The following is a 21,956-nucleotide window of genomic DNA, read 5'->3' as shown; positions in this document are numbered from 1 at the left end:
TCATTACACTTTGCAAATATTTAATTTTCTAATTAATGCAATTCATAATATAAAACCACTTAGATGAAGCAAAAAGAGAAAGGAAAAACCTTAGTTGAATGAAACGTATACCCTCTGAAATGTAAAACATTGACATCAATACATAATTGAATCATACAGTTACGGAGTTGAAAGTGTGCAATTATTCTTTCAATCTCAATTCGCTTTGGGACCAGACTGTAAGGGCTTTTCTTTTTTTCTCGCCATTAATGTGCATTACTGGAAGCAATAGCTTCTCCCTAAAGTCTACAGAAAGGCAAAAGAAAAGGATCAAACAGCTTGCAAATTGACCCATTATTCCTGTTCCAGCACTGTTACAGCTAAAAGCGTTTTAAGTGAATGAAGCCGCCTTTTGCCATTAAACAGTGCATTAGGTAATTTGTGTAGGGTTTTAAAACAAACAAACTAGAAATATCCCCAAAAATAATGTATGCTTTGACAAGTTCAGTATTTAAGCGAAAAGGCAGATCTTTTTTTAAAGTTCACAAATATTTAACAATGTGGTATAATCGGTAAAATGCAAAAGACCAAAACCTTTAATAAAAATACAGTAATAAAGAAAGTATAAAGATAAAAAATAGTCCTTTGTAAATAACAATATCAATGGGCCAGATTCAGGTACATCTGCGCATCTTTGTGCCGGCGTAGAGCATCTCATATTCGCTACGCCGACGTAACATTGAGAGGCAAGCTGAGTATTCACAAAGCACTTGCTCCCATATTTACGCCAGCGTAACGTAAATAGGCCAGCGTAAGCCTCTGCCCTACTATTGCCATCCTCTTCCCTACTGAGACCATCCTCTACCCTATTGACAAAGTCCACTGCAATACTGACACTGTCCACTGTTCTACTGACTGATGCCATCCACTGCCCTACTGACACCATCTTCTGCCCTACTGACACCATCTACTGCTCTACTGACACCCTCCTCTGCCCTACTGACACCAATCTCTGCCCTATTGACAAAGTCCACTGCCCTACTGACACTGTCTATGGCTCTACTGACTGACACCATCCAATGTCCTACTCACACCATACTCTGCCCTACTGATAACAAGCTCTGCCCTACTGAAGTCCACTGCTCTACTGACAAAGTTCACTGCCCTACTGACAAAGTCCACTGCCCTACTCACAAAGTCCACTGCCCTACTGACACATCCACTGCTCTACTGACACCACCCACTGCCCTACTGACATGCCAACTGCTCTACTGACACTATCAACTGCCCTACTGACACTTTCCACTGCTCTACTGACTGACACCATCCACAGCCCTACTGACACCATCTTCTGCCCTTCTGACACCACCCACTGCTCTACTGACACCATTCTCTGCCCTATTGACAAAGTCCACTGCCCTACTGACACTGTCTACTTCTCTATTGACTGACACCATCCACTGTCCTACTGACACCATCCTCTGCCCTACTCATACCAATCTTTGCCCTACTGACAAAGTCCACTGTTCTACTGGCACGCCCACTGCTCTACTGACATCATCCACTGCCCTACTGACATGCCCATTGCTCTACTCACACTATCCACTGCCCTACTGACACTGTCTACTGCTCTACTGACTGACACCATCCACAGCCCTTCTGACACCATCTTCTGCCCTTCTGACACCACCCACTGCTCTACTGACACCATTCTCTGCCCTATTGACAAAGTCCACTGCCCTACTGACACTGTCTACTTCTCTATTGACTGACACCATCCACTGTCCTACTGACACCATCCTCTGCCCTACTCATACCTATATTTGCCCTACTGACAAAGTCCACTGTTCTACTGGCACGTCCACTGCTCTACTGACATCATTCACTGCCCTACTGACATGCCCACTGCTCTACTCACACTATCCACTGCCCTACAGACATGCCCACTGCTCTACTCACACTATCCACTGCCCTCCTGATACAATCCACTGTACTACTGCGCATGTGTGAATGAGCTTTGGGGTGCACAGCCTAATGCAATAAGCAGCACACACCTATAGTTCTATGGTAACTTGTTACAAACTATTGTGTTTAATGTTTACATGCAGAATACAGTATACTTTTATTTAAAATCTAAAGTTTGGTTAACAGGGATTCCACAGTATATTTTGAAAAAAAGCCCACACAGAGACACGGTAATGAGGAAAGTATAAGCTGCATGGAGACCACAGACAATATTAGTGATTAGTAATTGTCTATCTGCATTTTTGGGGCACAGCTTCTAAAAATCAGTCCCCTTTTGTTTGGGTTGTGTAATAAAACAAACATACATTACATACTTACCTCTATGCTGCAGCATTGGTGTGATGCTGCAGCTGTCCCCCTCTGGCTCTAAACCTGAGAACTGAGGGATAACAAGACCGCTGATCTCCCAGTTCTCACTCTGCTCTGAGGTTTTATAATCATTTCTTGATATTACAATTCTCAATTACATCTACAAACCAACAATGACTAATGTGTTCTCTGTTTAGCAAACAAATTCAGATGAATTATATTCTTTTTAAAAGTAAAATATTGTTGTGAAAGTAAAATATAAACAGAAACAATGAAACTTATAAAATTGTACAAGTAAGTGAAAGCTAGGGTAATCTGAATGTGAGCTGCTGACGTACTTGCAGTGCAGTGCAGAGGTGAGCTGATGACGTCATGGTCTCCAACTCGGCCAATCAGAGAAAGCCTTGTATTAATTCGCAGAATACAAAGCTGCCTCTGAATGGCTGAGTGAGGCTCAGCCCAACTCTGTTCTGTTTTGGGTGTGAGATGGGAAGTCTCTGTCTCACATTTAGAGCCAGTGCAGCATTTAGTGAAGGAAATATTTAGTTTGGACCAGCTTGGTTCAAATTACCAATTTAAAGTGACAGGAAACCTGAAGATCAACTTTAAGGATTGGTAAGCTCCAAAATATTACATTTTTGTTTTTGGATTTATACTGATAAGTTGCTTAGGTATATAAGATATAAGGTAAACGATATAAGATATATATGTAGCTGTATTTTTGTAGGTAAATATCATAAATAAAATTAAAATTACCATTAATGACATTTCTTAAATTATCTACAATGGTTGGTTTCATACATAATATACAATGTGAATATGGTAAGAAGATGTTGAACTTCTTATGTGTTCAGTGGTAGATTTTTTTTTAATATTGCTTATTCTTGATAAAAAAAGGTAATTTATTTGTTGCTTACCTCTTCAAATTTTAGTGCAATCATTGAAAATGCTTTAAAAATGGCATCTGTTGGTCCTGTTATTGTTACAATTCGTTCGGGGCAGGACCCTTCTGATATGTTGATTCGTGCACCACTCTGTAATACAAAGTAAAATTAAAAGCCAATATTAAATGTACATTATGGATACTTATAAATATACTCAGCAAGCAAGGCCGGTATAAATATGACAGTGTGAACAAAGTCCAAATAAATGTTGAGTATTGAATGGACGTTTTAAATAGTAGGAATCAGGACGAACAACACCCAGGTGCACTTGACATCCGTGGAAACCACCACCACATGGAAAGCAGCTTACCAGATTGTAGATAAAAACAGCAATGTATGATAATCCAACAGCGAATGAACCCAGGGTATTTCAAAGCCACAGTACAGTTGTCATCAAAACATGGAGACTCAGATCCGTATCATGCAATCGATCCGTGGGTGGGTCATAAATGTAATTGAAAGAAACCGGACCATAGCGTAATAACGTTTAAAAAGCAGGTTTAATAAGTATAAAATCTTACTCACAGACATCCGTGAATTGCAAGCATGTATACAGACAAATGCCGGCCGGCACAATAGGAGCCCTTTCTCCTTGCATGGAACGCGGTGACGTCACTGAACGCCGTCCCAGACGTGTTTCATCATAAGTTTGACGTTTTCAATGGGGATGGGCTCTGCAATGATTCACCGCTATATATACCCAAGCCTCGTTTTGGTCACAAGGAACAGGAAATAGAAAAAACGCCATATTGAATATGGGAAAAGGGCCCAATTCATCCCATAATGGACTAGGATAAGCACCAATACGTTAATTTTGTATCTACTAAAAAGTTATTTTCAGAGAACACCATGAACAAAATAAAATAAAAATGAATAATAAAGACTCCAAAAATTCTTTAAAAATAAGAAAAGCAGATTACTAATAAAAGAATCAGCTCCATATTTATACGGCCAAAAATGTATATAAAATAGAAACACCAGCAACTGATATTAAATTGCAGTGTTACCCCTATTGGGAAAAACTGGATATCTCTCTACAGCTACAGATAAGCACTATCATTGAAAAGTGTAAAATGTGCATAATAATTATAAATACAAAGGACCTGTGAAAATCGAAGCATGTGTGGACTTCACCACATCCATAGTGATCATGTGACAATAATATTGTCTTATTACGCTAAATGTGAACATAGAAATGGAGAGCTTACAGGTCTATAATAAAAAGACCGTAAAGCATTTCCATATAATGAAATAATGTGAATAAAAGTTATTATGTATTAGTGAATAGACTAAGACCCCTTTCGTAAAAAAGGAGAAGTGCACAAATATGTGTTTTCGGATGCCCAAAAAAAACTAAAAAATACCCATTAATAATGAAAAACTAGAAAAATTCAAAGTTAAAAAACGAATTCAATTCAAAAACACCCGTTAACAATTTTTTTTGGGTTAGCGCAGTTTTTCTTGTATTATTATTGTTTAACTCTATTACTGCTGCTTACCCCCTATCCCTTCAATGGATATTTTCGAATTTCATGCCACTAAAATGGTTAAGTTGGATGGTGTTTTTGAAGTATTTAAAGATGACGAGGGTGACCTTGGTGGAATCTTTACTAGACTTAAAAATCTCATGATATCCGAAAACCATACCAAATGGGATATCGCATATTTGGAGACGTATATTGGCCTCCAAATTGTCCCTAGAAGTCTCAGGTGGGATGTAGCTCCACAAAAGGGGGATACAGACCTTGAGGAGTGGTTTAAGTATTTTAACCAGGCTGGTGTGTCTTCCCTCCGGTTTTTGGTGGAGAGGAAATCTACCAAATTACTTAAATTGGATGATGAGATCAAACTAATTAAGGAGAAACTGAACCCTATCAAGGAAAGGGATGAGTATAGGGAAAAATCCCCAAATCTTCTTAAAATCCTAGAAAAAGAGGATAAGGACCTAAGAGCAAAAAAAAAGAAAAAATACAATAGGGACCTTGGCAACTACCATGGCCATATTGTATTTAATAGGCAAAAGAAACTCTTAGAGGAGATAGCAAAAGCAGCCTCCAATGAGATGGATACATCTGCTCCACCATTAGGAGGGGGTGGCAGTGCCTTGGGCTTCTTGCAGGCCCAACCTGTAGCCCCCAAACAGGGTCTGGCTACCTCCAGGACAGGGGGCAATACTGTCTATCAGTCCCCTAGGAGAGGGTCTAGTGCCCCTAGGGGTGGCCCCCCACAGGGTTATCCGGGCCGCCTTATAGGGACTAATGGTCCCACTTCTAATCTGGGTCCAGGACCCCAATATCAAGGCCCACCACACAGACCGAGCGGACAGACAACTTGTGGTAGAGGGTGGGGCCACAATCCCCAGAGGGGTAGGGGGTCCTCATTGACCATTTGGATGGTTGGAGGCAAGGTCATGATTCAGATTGGGGCCTTCAGTCACCTTCTCTTTATCAGACCGGAGGGGCTTCTGGGTGGGATTTCAATGTCCCGGTTCATAATTCCTTTTTTCCCTTAAGAGATAGGGATTGTCCTGATGTGGACTGGGGCTATGATACCACCCAATAGATACGCTTAAACAAAGCTAAGATAGGACGGCTTGCGCCGTTGTATCTTAGCTTGCAATTTTTCTGCTGGCCGCTAGATGGTGCTTCCATTGCGGCCGGCGTAGATTATGTAAATGAGCTTTTACACCGATTCCCGAACGTACGCGAGCCCGCCGCAGTCGAATTACGTTGTTTCCGTAAGGCCTTAGGCGGCCTAAAGTTATTCCACCTATGAGGTGGAATAACAATGTTAAAGTATGGCCGCCGTTCCCGCTGCGAGGTTCGAATTTTTTGCGTCGTTTGCGTAAGTCGTCCGCGAATCGGGAGTTACGTCGCTTTCATCCACGTCTAAATCAATAGGCCCGTACGGCGTACTTAGCCGCAATGCGCACTGGGAAATGTAGTCGCACGGCGCATGCGCAGTAGCAAAAAACTTCAAAAAACATGAGGTCAAGCCTCATTTCCATACAACACGCCCCCCTCCAAGTCATTTGAATTAGGCGCCCTTACGCCCGCTCGTTTTAGGCTACCCTGCCGTAGATTAGCAGGTAAGTTGATTGAAAATCACTACTAGCCTAGCTAATTTACGGCGGCGTAGCCTAAAAACACTAGGCTACGCCGCCCTAAATTTAATCCAATCTACCTGAATCTACCTATCAGTGTCTAAGCATTATCTCTTAAAACACACTCGAGATCCGTCTAATACGTTATTCTTGGGCATTGACACATTTAGGCCTAATTGGAGGGGTAGCGCTCTGGTGAGAGAGATATCTAAGCTGGAAATGGCCTGGATCCACCGGTTGAAGTCTTATACACCATATGGCTTAAACATTGACACTGACGTCAATGCATTTATAAATAAAGCTTGATCTGATTTTGTCACACAAGGATGGGAGCTCCCCCCCTTTTTTCTTACCTCTCCAAGTTTTTTTTTACACTAAACCACATTAAGATTACTGGTTTTTGAATTGAATTCGTTTTTTAATTTTAAATTTTTCTAGTTTCTCATAAATGGGTATTTTTTAGTTTTTTTGGGGCATCCCAAAACACATATTTGTGCACTCCCCCTTTTTTACGAAGGGGTCTTAGTCTATTCACTAATACATAATAACTTTTATTCACATTATTTCATTATATGGAAATGCTTTACGGTCTTTTTATTATAGACCTGTAAGCTTTCCATTTCTATGTTCACATTTAGCATAATAAGACAATATTATTGTCACATGATCACTATGGATGTGGTGAAGTCCACACATGCTTCGATTTTCACAGGTCCTTTGTATTTATAATTATTATACACATTTTACACTTTTCAATGATAGTGCTTATCTGTAGCTGTAGAGAGATATCCAGTTTTTACCAATAGGGGTAACACTGAAATTTAATTTTATTATCAGTTGCTGGCGTTTCTATTTTGTATACATTTTTGTCCGTATAACTATGGAGCTGATTCTTTTATTAGTAATCTGCTTTTCTTATTTTTAAATAATTTTTGGAGTCTTTTTTTTTTTTTTTTTTTTTTTTTTTCTTTTTTTAAATTGGGATATTTATTATAGCAAAAAGTAAAAAATATTGTGTTTTTTTCAAAATTGTCATTCTTTTTTGTTTATAGCGCAAAAAATTAAAACCACAGAGGTGATCAAATACCACCAAAAGAAAGCTCTATTTGTGGGGGAAAAAATGATCCAAATTCTATATGGGTACAGTGTGGAGTCTTTAATATTCATTTTTATTTTTATTTTATTTTGTTCATGGTGTTCTCTGAAAAGAACTTTTTAGTAGATACAAAATTAACGTATTGGTGCTTATGCTAGTACATTATGGGCTGGATTTGCCCCTTTTTCCATATCCAATATGGCGTTTTTTCTATTTCCTGTTCCTTGTGACCAAAACGAGGCTTGGGTATATATAGCGGTGAATCATTGCAGAGCCCATCCCCATTGAAAACGTGCAGTGACTTCACCGCGTTCAACACAAGGAGGAAGGGCTTCTATTGTGCCAGCCGGAATTTGTCTGTATACATGCTTGCAATTCACGGATGTCTGTGAGTAAGATTTTATACTTATTAAACCTGCTTTTTAAATGTTATTATGCTATGGTCCGGTTTATTTCAATTACATTTATGACCCACTTCCGATAGCATGATACAGATCTGAGTCTCCATGTTTTGATGACAACTGTACTGTGGCTTTGAAATACCCTGGGTTCATTCGCTGTTGGATTATCATACATTGCTGTTTTTATCTGCAATCTGGTAAGCTGCTTTCCATGTGGTGGTGGTTTCCACGGATGTCAAGTGCACCTAGGTGTTGTTTGTCCTACTATTTAAAACGTCCATTCAATACTCAACATTTATTTGGACTTTGTTCACACTGTCATATTTATACCGGCCTTGCTTGCTGAGTATATTTATTAGTTGGCACAGTTTTTCTTTTTTCCATTTGTATTTGTGTTTGTACCACATAATTGCAGCCTTCTGGTTGTTACACCTGTTAAAACATTTTTTTGGGTTAGCGCAGTTTTTCTTGTATTATTATGAATACTTAGTCCATCTGAAAGTTAAATGTCAGTTTAATCAAAAAGGAAATTCTCCACATAGGATATTTCTCTTTTTGTCGTTAACTGTCGTTTGCTATTGAGCACACTGGCAGACTGGCCTCCCTAATGTGTGATATCAGGTTAGCCTGTCTAAAGGCCCGTACACACGGTCGGACTTTTTGCCAACAAACTTCAAAATCTGCAAGTTTTCAAATTTGTCCGATTGTTTGTACGCTCCATCGGACCAACTTTTTCGGGTTTCATCGGACAAAAAGTTCGGTCTGCAAACGGACAAACTTTACGTCAACAAAAGTCCGATGGTGCCTAGTCCGACCGTGTGTACAGCAAGCCATCGGACTTTTGTACAAAGTGCAAATACGCATGCTCAGAACCAATGTTAAATTCAACCAACAATAGCAGAAGTTAACCAAAGGGAAAGTTTTAGAAAAGTTTGCAGAAAAGTCAGAGCGTGTGTATGCTATGGATGTGACTGGACAACTCCCTTCGGACAAAAATCCAAGGGAAAGTTTGTTTGATGTCCGACCGTGTGTAAGAGGCTTTAGAAGCAGTGCTGTTTGTTGACTTGATTTTATCCAGACATGCCTAAACTATGTATACTCTAAACTAAGGCTACCATAGGTTTCTGTGGAAGATGTTTGTCCCACTGGCCATGTTTTCGCATACCAACTGATCGCATACAGGATGTCGACTCACTGAAACCAAGTCTAAACCATGTAATGTAAGATGCCGTCAGCTCTGCTCTCCACCTGCAGGCGAGCTTTCTCAGATGCATTTTGCCCTCTAATGGGCTTAATCATTGATGCCTCAACAATTATGCCCACTAAGGAGCAAAACGCCTCTGAAGGACCTCTCCTGTGTGTGGAGATCAGAGCTAAAGCTATCTTAGATTACCTGGTTTCGTTTTGATTGCAATGAGTCGGTGTCCTGTGAGCAATCGGTTGCCATTTTTCTGTAGCTTATTGTAGCCTCTGACAAGTTGTTTTTATGATCTACACCAGGTCAATACATGCCATGTTGGCCGATATCAGTGATAGAAGCATTAGAAGAGTACTTTTTTTGTTTGTCTACATAAATTCTACCCCATCACAAAAAGACTGACATTGTCAAGTACTGTAGGTGGGATAAGGTCAAGCTGTGATGTGTTCATTTCTTCTGGTATGCTTTAGTGGTGGTAGAAGTTTGGTAAACTCTCACTTATTTATTGGCCAGTTTATGTCTATCCAGAAGCAGGAGTTAAGGTAGAACTCCCCATTACTTAAAGGAAAGCAGGATGGGTGTATGGAAAGCTGGGATAAATGGATGAGAAGTTACCTCAGGGCCGTATCATGAAATCAGTGGGCCTGTGTGCAAGATAAAAAGTGGCACTGATTAAAAAAAAGGCAGCGTGCGCCTTTAAATGGGGTGTGGTTTAATAGAGTCTTAGATTACCTATATACTGCATAATGTGGTAATGTTCAATTTGGAATGTACAGTGTCGAGTGTAGGGCAATTGCCCCCCCGAAAACAGTTAGTGGGCCGGGTGGCCGACTAGTGAGCTGGTGGGCAGTCAAGTCAGTAGGCAGCTGGCAAGTGAGCGTAGCAGGCCAATGAGTGGGCCAGCAGGTGAGCAGAGTGGGTGGGCCATCATGCCAGTAATCGGCCAGTGGGTGAATGGGAACACAGTACAGTGAGCGGACATTTCTGCCCTCACTGTGCAGCTGCAGGCAGCAGAGAGATTGCATCATCTCTCACTGCCCACCCTCACATATGCTGAAAAGCTGGAAAGAGAAGCATGTTTCTCTGCTGTCACTGTTGTTGCAGGATAGTGACAAGCTGCATCTGGTGTCAAGTAATGTAGCACGTGACAAGCTGCATCTGGTTGCAGGCAATGTGGCAAGTAACAGTCTGCATCTGGTGGCAAGTAATGTGGCAAGTGACAAGCTGCATCTGGTGGCAGGCGATGTGGCAAGTGACAATCCGCATCTGATGGCAATTAATGTGGTAAGTGAACAGCTGCATCTGTTGGCAAGTGAGAATCTGCATCTAGTAGGAGGTGAAGCGGCTAGTGACCAGCTGCATTTAAAGGCAGGTGACGTGGCAAGTAACAAGCTGCATCTGGTGGCAGGCAATGTGGCAAGTGACAATCTGCATCTGCTGGCAAGTAACGTGGCAGTGACTAGCTGCATCTGGTGATAGGTGACGAGGCAATTGACAAGCTGCATTTGGTGGCAGGCAACAGTGGCAAGTGACAAGCTGCATCTGGTGGCAGGCAACAGTGGCAAGTGACACGCTGCATCTGGTGGCAGGTTATCTGGCAAGTGACAAGCTGCATCTGATGACAGGCGATGGTGGCAAGTGAAATGCAGCATTTGGTGGCAGGCAACGGCGGCAAGTTACACACAGCATCTAGTGGCAGGTGACGGTGGCAAGTGACACACTCAGGGCACCCACTGATTGTGCATTATGGTGAGTTGAACTATTTCATTTTATAATACAATGTAATAATAGAAATAATGCTCTTCAATCATCCTGACACCATATCAACCATGGTGCCGTAATGATTGAAGCGCCAACACCAGCCATTGCCCTGACAAATTGCAAGCGAAAAACATTATTTTCTGGCAGTGCCCCTCCTGAAACTAGTTTCTGGATCCCCCCTGGTATGGAGGTGGGTGGTATGTGTAGGAGTGGAGTGTGGAGTGTATGGCGGTAGGTAGTATGTGCAGGAGAGGAGTGTGGTGTGTACAGAGCTTGGTGGTATGTGCAAGAGAGGGGTGTGGAGTGTATGGTGGTGGGTAGTATGTGCAGGAGAGGAGTGTGGAGTGTAAGGAGGTGGGTGGGTGGTATGTGCGGGAGAGGGGTTTGGAATGTACGGCAGTGGGTAGTATGTGCAGGAGAGGGGTATGGAGTGTACAGCAGTGAGTAGTATGTGCAGGAGAGGGGTGTGGATGGAGTATATGGTGGTAGGTTGTATATGCAGGATAGGAGTGCAGAGTGTATAGAAGTGGGTAGTATGTGCAGAAGAGGAGTATTGGGTGTATGGTGGTGGGTAGTATGTGCTGGAGAGGAGTGATGAGTGTATGGTGGTGGGTATTATGTGCAGGAGAGGAGTGTGTAGTGTATACAGGTGGGTAGTATGTGCAGGAGAGGAGTATGGAGTGTAGGGTGATGGGAGGAGGAGAAGCAGTTGTTAGCTCAGCTGAAAACCTATACAGGGAAATCGACGCTCAAGGGACAATCATTCATGTATGCAGGGTGGGTCACAGTAGCCCCCCCCTTTTGGGGGCCTGTGTGCAGTGAACACCTTGCACACATAGATGATATGCCACTGTGTTTCCTATTACCTGGATATCCTGCTACCTTCTCTATTTTATAAAATGTGTCATAAAGCAGTGTAACTGATTTTACATTGAAGACCACCAGCAGAGGTTTGGGTATAGGTGGGTGGGGTGTGTGCAGACAACATACCACTACCACTGCTGCCTAAGTTTCAGGCCTAGTCAACCTTGCATCAAATCTGCTCATTACATCTTTGAGTATAAAATCTGAAATCTTAATAAAAATAAGAGAAAAGAATGATGATTGTTCCCTAACCCTCAAGAAAATATAACTGGTTCTAAATTAGAAATTAAAGTTAAAGCAATATAAAATTATATGTATATGGATAGAATGTGTATTATATGTGTAGAGAAATAAGACACAGAGACATTTCTGTTCTACAGAGCTATGCAAGGTTTGTGTCTTCCATTTATTTCCCATCCTCTGTTTAAATAATTAAAAAGGTATTTAATAGCCCATCTTGTTTCTATCCACATTAAAACAAACCAGTAGAACAATTGGAGGTCGTGTTCTGAGTTATTCTGTTTTACAATGCTGTTTCCCCAAAAATGTAATTACCCTCGTGGAGCTTTTTAAGTCATTACACTTGATGTACTTTCTGTAGGTTTTATAATTGAAACTAGTGGAGTTTTCCTTGCGGCCACAGTTTTTTTCCCCCTACTCTGATTACAGCGAATTTGATTAAATATAAACGAACTTGTTCAAATTGCAATTTACTTTGTGAAGACACGTTTTGATTATTCCATTATTAGACACAGGCCATTATTGCCTCCATGGGAAACAGACTTCATGTGAATTACAGAGCAGTGGCCATTTAACGCTCTACAGGTTTAGTTTGTGGCACACCAAAGAAAATCATGTGCTGGGAAAATTATACTTATATACTATAGAACACAACATGGATTTGACTACAGTCTTTTAAAAGGAAATCTGTATTAAAAAAAATTCAGAGGATGCCATTGCTGATCAACTAACAGTACTGCATACTTTTATTGGGAAAGAGACTTGTAAAGTACTAAAGCCTCAGATAAAAATAAACAGTATTTTCAAAAGAAGATCTTGGCGTTTTTCTCAGTACAGATTTTCATTAAACCAATAGCTTAATAATCGCCCTGTGTCCAATGTCTGGTCTGCACGTATAGTTAACTTTACCCTTCTACCTCTCTCAGCTCAATTCAGCTCTTTTGTGAAGCTAAAGCCTCGTACACACAATCGAATTTCCATCGGACAAAGCCATGGAATTTTGTGCGAAGGGCATTGGCCGTGAACTTGTTCTGCATACAAACGGCAAAACTTTGTTGGCTAACAAACAGAAACTATGCGTTTTTTCTGCTCTTTAGCATCACCCTTTGGGCAACGTCTGCTAATGTTGTCTTATGGTTAGCATTGCTTCTGGGCATGCGTGTTTGACACACGATCGGAAAATCCAAGAAGACACATTTGTTGTCTGAAATTTTGAAAGCATGCTATGCCACATTTGTTGTCGGAAATTCCAACAACATTTGTCCAATGGAGCGTACAAACGGTTGGATTATCGGTCAAAACCCTGCCACCACACAATTCCCGTTGGAAAATCCGATCGTGTGTACAAGGCATAAGACAAAATATCTAGTACTTTTGCATATGGAGCAGCATGTGACCCACTCTATGTGACAGTGCTGGACCAATCAGCACTGCCGTGCAAGAGACTATAGTCAATGCTTACACAGGACTTTCCTTTGCTCCCAAGAGCTGAATGAGAAGCAGTGGAGAGTGAAAAGAAAATTAGTATATGCTGTTGGGGAAGGCTAAAAGAAAGTAAATCTGTTTGCTTTGCAGAATGTAGAAGAAAAGCTCAAATAATTCTAATAAAATAATAGTTCACTTATTTAAACCCATAAACTGAGTTTATAAAGCTCATGAGTCTATACATATTCTAATCAACCCATTCCCTTTAACAGACACACACTAATGCATCATCAGGAGGTGGAAATGAAGCAAAGTAAGAAAATATCCTGTTGGTTCATAGAAGAAGATGTATTTTTTATTCGTTTTTTGCTTCTGGTTCAGATTCTCTGAGCTATCATATACCAAGAGTTACCACAAGGTGATCTTCACTATTTGAAACGAGAGAGACATAAATAGTATGTTTTTTCACAAGAAGGGTTATTATACTTTTGCACTGGGATTTTAAGTGGTCCATTTAGATTTATTCCATTTATTATTCCATTTATTGTTTAGCAGAGAAATTCTTTCATTCTTTCATTCTTTCATTCTATCATTTACCTGTACTAAAAAACAGAATCTTCTCCACCAAAATATAGTATATATTAAAATGAAACCATTACTAATTGTACAATATCATTGTTAACCTTTAGGTGAACGATGGGATAAAATATACTTTTGGTTCCAGCTGCACAAATAAAAACCCTTTCACAGCTAACAGCTGAAATAATATTTGCAGCCACTGAGTGACACTCTTACACCTTTCCAGCACAGCATAAAATATTCGGAAGAAATGTAAACATTGCCTTCTGACAGAAATTGAGAAGGATGCACTGACATTTCTTATTCTTACCTCCTCTCTCATCTTCTTAACCGTCTCACCTTTCTGTTTTGGAAACAAAATCAGAATAAAAAAAGGAGCAATGGTTAGGGCCGGGAAAGCTTGGAATTGTACAGAACAATCACAAAAATAATTTATACTGCACTGACCTTCCCAATGATGCTTCCAACCTCCTGTAAGAAGCAAAGAAAGAAGTGATTTTTGGATGAAAATAATGAAACATACAATACCCCTTTATGTTTAATTGAAATATTTTTTTGCGCGGTTTTAAATATCTCTTAAAACTGAATTTAAGCAAAACATTTTTTAAATCCTCACCGTTTTATTTGCATTACTTATTGATTCATACTCTGAATAGTTTAAGGTTATTAGTGGTGTGCCCTAAGTTTCAGTGTTGGGACTCTTACTATATAATTAATATATTTATAAATGATATAGGGTCTGGGCTTAATACCATATCAGTCTTTGCATATGACAACAAGCTATGCAGTGGAATAACATCCTTTTGGGATGTCTCTAATTTACAAGCCAACCTCAATGCACTGTTTAATGTGGCAACTAAGTGGCAGATAAAAAATATGCATGCATCATACATACTAAGGCTGGATTCACACCGATGCATTTTTTGTGCTTTTTTGCATTTTGCAGATTTGCACTACAGTCCATTTAACACGGTTTCCTATGTGAAACGTTCTGTAGTGCAAATCTGCAAAATGCAAAAAGCACTAAAAGTGCATAGGTGTGAATCCAGCCTAAGGGGAGTACAACTAGGAAAATCAGTGGTGGAGAAGGATCTGTGTGTTCTGGTAGATCATAAGCCTAATAATAGCATGTAAAGCCAAGTTGCAGTTTCCAAAGCCAGCATAATCCTTTCTTGTATTAAAAGAGGTATGGACTCGAGAGAGAGAGAGAGAGAGAGAGAGAGAGAGAGAGAGAGAGAGAGAGAGAGAGAGAGAGAGAGAGAGGGGAGAGAGAGAGGGAGAGAGAGAGAGGGGGGGAGAGAGAGAGAGAGGGGGAGAGAGAGAGAGAGAGAGGGAGGGATCATTTTGCCCCTGTACAAATCATTAGTAAGTCCTTATTTGGAATATGCATTTCAGTTTTGAGCACCAGTTCACAAGACGGATATAGGGGGACTGGAGAAAGTGCTGAGAAGGGCAACCAAACTGATAAGAGGCATGAAAGAGCTCAGCTATGAGGAAAGAGTAACTGAACTTTTTTTATTCTCTCTTGAGAAGAGGAGATTAAAGTGATTGTAAAGGCTAGTTTAAAAAAAAATAACAAACATGTTATACTTTCATCCTCTGAGCAAGGGTTTTGCCCAGAGCAGCCCTGATCCTCCTTTTGTGGGGTGCATAGGCTATGCTCCTGGCTCCTTCTCTTTATCTGGTGCCCCCTTGGGAAGCCGCTATCCCTGGGGCCACAAATGCGGGCGCGCTCACAAGTCCCACTGCTATGTCCATTGATACAGACAGCAGGACTCGCCATTAAGGTGAAAAACCATGAGACTTTACAAAACGTTTTGATCATGTATACATTCATGAGTGGTCAATATGGTTAACTTGGAGTACAGTTAATCACTTTAAGGTCATCACAGAGGACAAGGGAGAACTCTTTATGTTTGGAGGAAAAGAGATTTAATCAAAGTGTCCAGTGCAGTAAGCTTACGCCTTAGAATGAGTTAACTCTCATGACCAATAGTCAATGAGACCAGGACAGGTAATTTTAAGAATTTGATCCGCTATGCAATACTGTACTTGCATGAAAAAGGAAAACATTAATTAGCTACATAGAGCCCACACAGCATGATGGTAATTTACAGAAGAACTAGGAGAGAAAAGGCTAGCTCCTAAAACAGGCAATAATCACATCAGTTTTGTTTGTAGGTGTGATTAGTTTTGTTTGTAGGCCCAATAGTGTACCAGTGCTTAATAATAATTCCAGAAAGGACAGTTTCATCCAAGTAACAAAATCTGAGCTAGGTTTAATTTATCTTTCATGTTTGCCTACTTTCACTCTGCTGTTAATTTAAGAAAAAAGATTTTCTTGGCTGCAGATGTTTCGTTCACTAAAATGTCATCTTGGATTATTGGTGCCCATGAAAAGTAATTGAAAGATATAAGCCAGTGTCAATTAACACTTACTGGCAGATGCTCATTATGTTTAAGTCTAAACTGATTGATGGATTAGCATAGAAACTATGAGGATAGTGAATAATCACATCATGACTTCCTCTACCACTCTTCTTTATTGAAGCAAACAAAATGTGACAGATTCATCAATCACAACAGACACATCAATATAACTGCAAATCCACCAAACTGTTATTGTGCAAGAGGCCTGAGCTGTATCATATTGCTCACCCTTCATAGAAGGCTTAGTGTAATATTTATTAGCCTTAGTGGTGTTGGGAATTTGTTTAAAATGCATCTTTTTGTGTGCTGATACCTATTTTTTAAATTGTATTGATGTCAAAGAAATGGATACATGAAGTTTAGTTCTCAAAAAAATCTCAATATACTGCCGTATATATGGAGCGAAAAGGAAATATTGTAACCTATAAAGTTTAACATTTTTGCAATCCCTGCTTCACTGTTCTGCTGGTTTGCATTTCTCAATATCTTAAAATATATAAATAATAGGATTTTTTGCAAAGTTTATTTTTATCAGTAGAGGATGATGTTTTGGGGAATGAATAGTAAGATGATTTAAATGAATGCATATTTGTCTGCATGACAGGGAAAATATTGTTCATAGTAGCTTTAACCAATTTTTGGCCTGATAAGGCAGACTGAAATAGACAAAATTCACAGAGCTTTAACACCAGACTAAAGCACTCTGGGCCAGATTCAGGTACAAATACGTTACGCTGCGGCGGCGTAACGTATCCCATTTATGTTACACTGCCGCAGGTTTACAGCATAAGTGCTCTTACCTGTAAACTCGCGGCGGTGTAACGTAAATCCGCTCGGCGCAAGCCCGCCTAATTCAAATGGGGCGTGTACCATTTAAATAATTAGGCGCGTTCCCGCACCGAACGTTCTGCGCATGCTCCGTGTGAAAATTTCCCGACGTGCTTTGCGCGAAATTACAGCGCCCCGACGGTTTTTTTGAACAGCGACGTGCGTTACGTCGTTTCGTATTCCCGGACGTCTTACGCAAAAAGAAAATGTGAAGTTTCGACGCGGAAACGACGGCCATACTTTAACATGGCTGTTCTAAATTTAAGCCATGAAATAGCAGGCCTAAGTTTGCGACGGGAAAAACCGACTAGCGTCGACGTAAGAGATTGCGACGAACGCGCATATCTTCGTGGATCGCCGTAATCAGCTAATTTGCATACCCGACGCTGGGAAACGACGCAAACTCCACCCAGCGGCCGCCGGAAAATTACACCTAGGATCCGAAGGCGTACGAAGCCGTACGCCTGTCGGATCTTAGCCAAAAGCCGCTGTATCTTTTTTGTGAATTACAAATAAAGATACGATGCAGCAAATTTGAAAATACGCCGGAGTATCAGTAGATACTCCGGCGTATTTCCTCTGTGAATCTGGCCCTCTATTTTCAGCCATGTGACTGTAATTTTCTGAATTTATTGGACTCAGCTAAAAATAACTGGTCATAATTATCCCAGTTGGCAGTGTGCTTATGTCAGCTCTAAAGCAAACATTATGCCCAGAAATATGTTAAAATGATTGTATCTTCGGCTGTAAAGAACAGGATGGTTTATTTCCTCTTTAACACCAACAATCAACATAATAACATGGCAAGCAGCATATGTAATTTTCAACAAACAAAAGATGATATATATATACATTGACCATCAATTAATAACTGAACCATGTTAGGTTCTGAAAATTACTGAGCAAATGTAAATTAGGGAGTGCTGAGGTCCTGCAACAAATACTGTTATAACGCTATTTCTAGAAGAGACATTTGAAATTTGGAAACTGGTCTGATTAGCCACTAATTGGTGCAGTCATAATAGCTGAGCAGTGGATTAAGCTAACACCAGTGAGTGATACGTTATCAATGCACAGATGATTTGACTATAATAATTTTTCTTTAAATTGAGGAAAGGTAGAAAATATATTAAGTAGGTTTTTACTCATAAACAAAACTATCACATTTTCACTGCATGATTGCATTGTTAAATCCTCTAAAAGTACTCACTTTTTTTTTTTGGGCAATTTTTACATGAATTTCCTAGGTTTCACAAATGCACATGTAAATAAAAATAATTAAATACAATAGAAATATGCTAATAACTGCCTGGCTTATTCAATGCTACGAAGGCAATTGTGGATAGTTTGTCATCACATTCTATGACAAAGGAAATTTCACTCACTTTAACGTGTTCACACAATACACAAAAGCAGGCTATGTTTGTCAGATACATAAAAATAATGGTCATATCATTCGCCAGTGTTAATACTTGTTTAAAAACATATTGCTATTATATAAGTGCCTCATTTTAATAATACAATGCCTATAAATTGCTTGAAAATTGTTAACTCACTAAATACCTCACTACTTTTCAGTGCCTCAGGAAGCAGATTATTATCTGCACAAGGTATGGGTCATAAGGATTCATTTGAAAGCAATAATCACTTTGATTACCTGAAATTATAATGGCAAATGAAGACAGCTAAATTAACCTGCTCTCTCAAACATGACAATTTCCATCAAGCTGCAATTATCTGTCTAATCTCATTTGGTAAATGGATTTGAATACAGGAGCATTTGTTTATGAGCACAGAGCAGAAGAGTCTAGACAGTAATGCAGTTCTGTGTAATATAAACAGTTGTATTCACTGGAATGTGTTATGTACTGTAGCAAGGTCTGCTTATTGAGATTGACAACTAGGCCTCTCCCAATTACTGAAGAACACAAAAATGTCTCTTGTCTCTACAACTACATGAACACTGGCAGCCAATCAAAAACCTGCTTTAATAAATCATACCACACTTGAGAGAGGACTCAGTATGTATGGGGTTGAGGCTCGGGTTTGTGGCTACCATAGGTTTGAGGTGAACACTGCGTGTTCAAATTCCAGCAAATTTATAGTGAAATTTACTAGACCAAATTCTTTATTATGTGACGGTCCCCTTACTATAAATGGGCGGGTCATTTGACATTGTGTGTGAGAGAGCTGGCAGTCTACGTAGGGAAAGTTAGTTGTTATACTGTAGACTGCAGTGTGGTGGGCTACATATTTTTGTGCACCCTCCCTTCCCTTACAATGTTCACAATTCTGAAACCCAACAGACATTTTTAGGACTAACTTTGAGTGTGTGTCAGCAAAAACTGCAGCTGCTGTTTAGCTGCTGCCCCCTGCATCTAGCAGTCCTTTTTTGTTTTGAGTTTTTGTTTTGTATTTTATTTTATTTCACATGCATCCATTAAAAAAAATAAAAATTCTGTTAGGAAAAAATATTCTATGGTTTAGTGTTTTGGGTTTGCTTTCTTGGGCATATATTCTATTTTATTATCTGTTTTTATTTTTATTTGCAGTGTTAAATGTTATTAAGCAATAGGCCTTTGAAAAAACACAGTTTGTCACGTGTTTTATAGGATTTCACATCAGAATGGTCTAGATAGAATATTAACTATGAGATGAAAAGGGACAGGTGTCTCATGAAGTGAATGTATATGAAGTGACAATGCTTGCAATGTAATATCTTCCTGCATAAACAAAACATTGACAGAACCTGCCATGAAAAAAATCCTCCCATGGAGGACAGGGGGGTTGTGTAAATGCTGCTTATTTGGAGAGCAGTATTAAAACCACTTAGATAGATATTGTACATTTTCTATTTTGTTAAGAGACGGGTTGGTCTTATGCACATTCTCCTTTAAAGAGTATTGATTTTAATAAAATAAAGACTGTGGGCCAGATTCACAAAAGAGATACGACGGCGTATCTCCTCATACACCGTCATATCTCTGTTTCTATCTATGCGACTGATTCATAGAATCAGTTACGCATAGATATCCCTAGGATCCGACAGGTGTAATTGTTTTACACTGTCGGATCTTAGGATGCAGTACCGCGGCCGCCGCTGGGGGGAGTTTGCGTCGTAAACCAGCGTTGGGTATTCAAATTAGCAGTTACGGCGATCCACGATGGTTTTTCGCGTTCGCTACTTCGCCGCTAGTATAGTTTCCCGTCGCAAAGTTAGTCGTCGTTTTTGGTGCCCTAACTTTAGTCAGCAAGCGTATTGCTGTCTAAAGTATGGCCGTCGTTCCCGCCTCGAAATTCAAAATTTAACGTTGTTTGTGTAAGCCGTCCGGGAATACGGAAGTACGCTACTCACGTCGCCGTTCGAAAAAATGACGTCACTTCACGCAAAGCACGGCTGGAGTTAGGAAACGGAGCATGCGCAGTAGGTCCAGCGCGGGCGCGCGCCTAATTTAAATGTTAGCCGCCCATTCCATTTGGCCCGCCTTGCGCCGGACGCATTTACGATACACCGCCGCAAGTTTCCAGGTAAGTGCTTTGTGGATCGAGCACTAAACCTGAAAACTTACGGCGGTGTAACTTAAATGGCTTAGGTTTCCAAAGGCGCAATTGTACGTGGATCTGGCCCTAAATGTTTTATCAATTAGATATCTATACTCTCAGGACTGGCTATGAACCTAGAACATGGCAATATATTTAGACTAGAAATACATATTAATGGGGCCTTATTGATGCAGCTTTTAAGATCAACCAGTATCTCAAAAGACAGACACTTTTTTTAAGGATAATTAGACATGTGTGATAGACAAACTCTACTTATACAGTTGAAGAAATCAATAATTCAAAACGTCACCTAGTATTTTAGATAAGTAGATAAAACTATAGGAGAAGTTGAGATGCTACAGTATGTATGTTCCAACTTTAGCGGAAACTAAGTTGTGTAGTTTGCATAATTAACAACTTTAATCAAAATAGGAAAGACTTATTTTTTACCTTAATTATGTATGCATCCTTAAAGTGGTTGTAAACCCTGTTACACCACTTTTACCTACAGGTAAGCCCATGTGAGCTCTTCTATTTACTGAACTTCATGTTGCTGCCTGCTTTTTCAACAGTAAAATCACCAAAGAAACTTTTTGGGTTTGAATGTTTGTCATTCAGTCAATTTGAGACACAAAGGCAACCTTTTTGGACAGAGACTGAGACACAAATGTAATGTATTGCAGCTTGCACTCCATAGACGTACAAAGTACATTTCGAGCAAATACAGAAAATACCTGTTGATCTTGCCAAAAAGTGCAGTATCCGTATCACTTCCTGTGAGCTGCACCAAAAAATGTTTTACTTCCTAGCTATCTTCTGTAAGCTACCTGCCTCCCATATAATGGAGATTAAAAGATACAAACATTTTTGTAGTCCATATCAGAAGAGCAGCCTAGGGACACAACCATGGCTCCCTCCATAGATACAGTAGAGGGTTAGAGTAACCACACCTAAAAAATAATGCCTCTCAAACTCCTCCTGTTCGTCCTTCCATTGGGTCCCCTCCCACAGTAGTCGACAGCCCCTCAGGAGCATATATCACTCCATGAAGCAATCACAATAGCAACATTAGGGGTCACACACTACATAGATCAATCACATCCGCTCATGAGCTAACAGAGGCTTCAGCTACAGTCCACACATTTTGGCCACGCCCCTCTGATGCATTCACCTTGATTGGGCTTAGTCGTAGAGGCAAAGATGTAGGGACTGTAGCTGAAGCCTCTGTTAG

General features: G+C 40.1%; 1 protein-coding gene across 9 annotated transcripts in view; it reads right to left on the bottom strand.

The window, feature by feature from the left end:
• Positions 1-21,956, bottom strand: part of LOC120940557 (poly(rC)-binding protein 3-like) — a 264,353-nt gene that overhangs the window by 60,890 nt on the left and 181,507 nt on the right. For all 9 annotated transcript variants that reach the window (XM_040353493.1, XM_040353492.1, XM_040353490.1 and 6 more), the window contains exons 4-6: positions 14,372-14,395; positions 14,235-14,267; positions 3,231-3,347 (exon numbers count right to left, since the gene is read on the bottom strand). In XM_040353493.1, the coding sequence (XP_040209427.1) occupies positions 3,231-3,347; positions 14,235-14,267; positions 14,372-14,395 (174 nt within the window). The remainder of the gene's footprint in view (positions 1-3,230; positions 3,348-14,234; positions 14,268-14,371; positions 14,396-21,956) is intronic.

Source organism: Rana temporaria, chromosome 5 (assembly GCF_905171775.1).
Source record: "Rana temporaria chromosome 5, aRanTem1.1, whole genome shotgun sequence".
NCBI lineage: Eukaryota > Metazoa > Chordata > Amphibia > Anura > Ranidae > Rana > Rana temporaria.
The sequence above is the reverse complement of the archived record's forward strand: the minus strand, read 5'-3'. Positions and strand labels throughout refer to the sequence as shown.